The 3,091-nt window shown below is 46.1% G+C and overlaps 1 protein-coding gene across 1 annotated transcript in view; it reads left to right on the forward strand.

Moving 5' to 3' along the window:
• The window catches only part of CDAN1 (codanin 1), a gene marked incomplete at its 5' end in the record, with an annotated part of 32,593 nt that overhangs the window by 19,398 nt on the left and 10,104 nt on the right, over positions 1-3,091 (forward strand). The window contains 2 exons of the mRNA XM_010143403.1: positions 1,913-2,062; positions 2,536-2,599. Of these exons, the coding sequence (XP_010141705.1) occupies positions 1,913-2,062; positions 2,536-2,599 (214 nt within the window). The remainder of the gene's footprint in view (positions 1-1,912; positions 2,063-2,535; positions 2,600-3,091) is intronic.

The raw sequence follows: 3,091 nt of genomic DNA on the forward strand, positions 1-3,091 counted from the left end.
CATGAGAGCTACTGGATCTCGGGGGGATGTTTTGGGTTCCCTGCAGTCCAGCGGGGCCTCCATTCTCGGCGCTTGAACCCTTTTTCCTCCCCTCACCAACAGCTGCTTTCTGTGCAGAGTTGGGGGCTCCAGCTGCTCCACATCCCTTCCTTCTGGCGGCATCTCTTACCACCCACGCCAGTAATAAGCAAAGTAAAAAAACCCCAAAACCTACCTGCTGTATGGAAGATCTTTTAGTGTCCCAGGGTAAGGTGACTGCTTCCAGTTCTCTCTTTCTGTCCTTCTGCTGAAATTGAAAAAGTGAGTGCCAGCTGAAGCCACGTGGTTTGCTGCATTTTATGTTTATTCAAAGAGGCATTGATTGACATGACTTGGCTCCAGGGGGCAGGCACGAAATTGGAGCCAGGGCTGTGTTTTGTAACACTGTTACCCCTTCCCATAACAAAGGTGGCAAAAACCTTTCCTACTAAAAGACAGGGGGCGGGGTGGGGGGGAGGGATGGCCCCCTTCTGCCCTGAAGCCAAAATCCTAAACCAGGACATGAGGCAAAGTGTTGATCCTTTAAAATTGTGTGTTTGGGGGAAATCGAGCTCGTCTCAGAGCATGCTGTACCGCAGAACACCAAGGCTATGTGAGGCTATGGCACTGGCGTCCAGCAACATCTGGTTACCATCACAGAGGGCAATTGGAAGGGTTGCAAAGAGAAGGATTATATGACTGTGGGACACTTGAAATGTGAACGTAGTGCAGCATTTTGAGACTTTATATCCCTTTCAGGATGTTCTTGCTAATGATAGGAAAATCTTGGGTCAGAAGGAACCTCTGGAGGTCACCTGATCTGAACTGCTCAAAGCAGAGCCAGCTTTCAAGTTAGATCAGGTTGCTTGGCACCTTTTCCGTTTGAACGGTGAAAGTCTCTAAGGGTGAGGATTCAGTAGCCTCTTAGTACAATGTTCCAGTGCTTGATTTTCCCAGGCTCTGTGAAAAATGTTTCTTATACCTTGTCAGAATTTCCCTAGCTCCAGCCTGAGCGTGTTGTCTGTCAAATTTTAGCTGTGAAATTCCTAGAAGAGTCTTGCTCTGTCTTCTCTACAACCCTTCCTTCTCTTCTCACCTTCTCCAGGCTAAGTGAAACCAACTCCCCTTGTAGGTCGTATGCTCCAGCATCCCAGCTATGTTAATGAATTTTTAATTTTCTCCTGCGGTCAATGGCTTTCTTGTCCCAAAGCTGGACACTACTCCAGATGCAGCCTACAGTGGCCAGGGAAGCAGTAACTTCCCTTGACTTGCCACCTTCAGTGTTGGTAATATCAGCCCAGTGTGAGGGTGGCCTTCTTTGGACACTGCTAAGTCATTTCGCTTGACTGCTGGGAACCCCAGACCCTTTTCTGCAGAGCTGCTCCCTAGCCAGTAGACCCCAGCCTGTACAGGTACACAGCGGCCACCCCATTGTCACCCCATTTCTCCACCTTGTCACAGTCCTTCTGCATGGCAGCCTTGTCCTCCAGCATGTCACTCATGAGTTTGCACTATCCCACTGTCGCACTTGTTGAAGACATTACATGGTATCAGCCTACGAGGAATGCTGGTTGTGGTGGCCTGCTGTTGACATCTTTTAACTTCTGACCGCTGTCCATTGAGAGTATAACGGTAGTGTTGCCAGGAAAGATACCTGTAACCGTGTATGTTTCTATTAAAACTTAAAGGCTTTTGACTCTTGAATCTTAGTACTGTTTTGATATCTTCAGTGCTGCTTTTCACAGGGAGATGGTACAGTACTAAGCAAGTGTGATTTATTCTTTTTTAGCAGAAAATTGCTCTAAAAAAAATTCTCATCTGGGAAGAACAGCTGGTTACAGTTAGTGTGGCTATTTCTTGTATTGATTTCAGTCTGGTCTTGCTTTTTTTACAGGGCAACACTGGTAGCGGAGTTGGTTCAGAGGGCTGAAGTCATGTTGCAGGATAAAGTGAAGGAGGAGGATGCTAATCATGACAAGCTGCTTGAGGAGGTGTGCGCTCATCTGTATGAGGAAGGGGCCCAGGCACTCATCAAAGGCAGAGAGTAAGGAGGAAAAGTTATTTAAACTTGTGCCTTCCCTTCTCTTCTTGTTGCGGGATCTATAAGCCTCATTCGGCTTGGCCTGTCATGCTCACGTTCTGGTAATTACAAACCCTGACTTCTGCTCTTCTTAGGGTGACTGTCTGCTGCGCCTCCAGCCAGTTAATGCCGTATTTGTAGGAAGGAATAAAGGTGCTGTGTGTCCCTCTGCATCCAGCTCCAAATGGACATCTACTACAGCTATTTCCAGTATATACCACAGTATTTCCCCTGTTTGGAAAACTGAGTATTGCAGCTTGGTGGCTTGTAATTGGTCTTTCCTTGTATGGTTCTTTTGGTCTGACTTATTTCACTGCAGTCTTCCAACTGGTTTTGACTGTAAGAGAGCGTGTGAAAGTTGCTGTGGTAATGAACCTCTGAGTGCTGTCCAAGAACTTTGACTAATCCTGCGGCATGTTTTCTTTTTTTTATTGCAGATTTTGCAAAAAAAAAGGTCCTGAGGCAGTAAGGGTGTTATTGCCAGAAGAGACATCTGCGGCAGTATGTATTTTCACTAAAATTAAAGGCCTGGACTTCAATTCTGGACCGTTACCATTTTCCCATTGCTTCTTTCGTTGTCCTTCAATAGCTTAGGAATCTCTTGATGCCCTCATGTCAGAACTAATAGTTACGGAGGGTCACTTCTACCAGGCTGCCTTGAATATTCTGGCTAAAGTGATACTCTAGCCAATAGCTAACTGTTGAGACTAGAACGGTATATAAATTGCATTCATCTTGCAAGGATAATGCTTTTGTCTGAGTATCAACTTCCCCAAGAGTTGATGGGGGTTATATGGGGTCGTTGAGGTTTGGAAAGTCAAAAATGGGTCAGTCGTATGGCTCAGAGTAGCAGTTTCCGCAGAGGTGGTGGTGCCTTGTTTAAATGTTGCATGTCAAAATTAGGCTTTTTTCCTTTAGACTTCTTTGACTTCTCACTGACTGTAGTGCTGTGGCTGGTAGTAAATATCCTGTCATTTGTTGTTATCCCCCCCC

This window comes from Buceros rhinoceros, unplaced genomic scaffold (assembly GCF_000710305.1).
Source record: "Buceros rhinoceros silvestris isolate BGI_N320 unplaced genomic scaffold, ASM71030v1 scaffold16569, whole genome shotgun sequence".
Taxonomy (NCBI): domain Eukaryota; kingdom Metazoa; phylum Chordata; class Aves; order Bucerotiformes; family Bucerotidae; genus Buceros; species Buceros rhinoceros.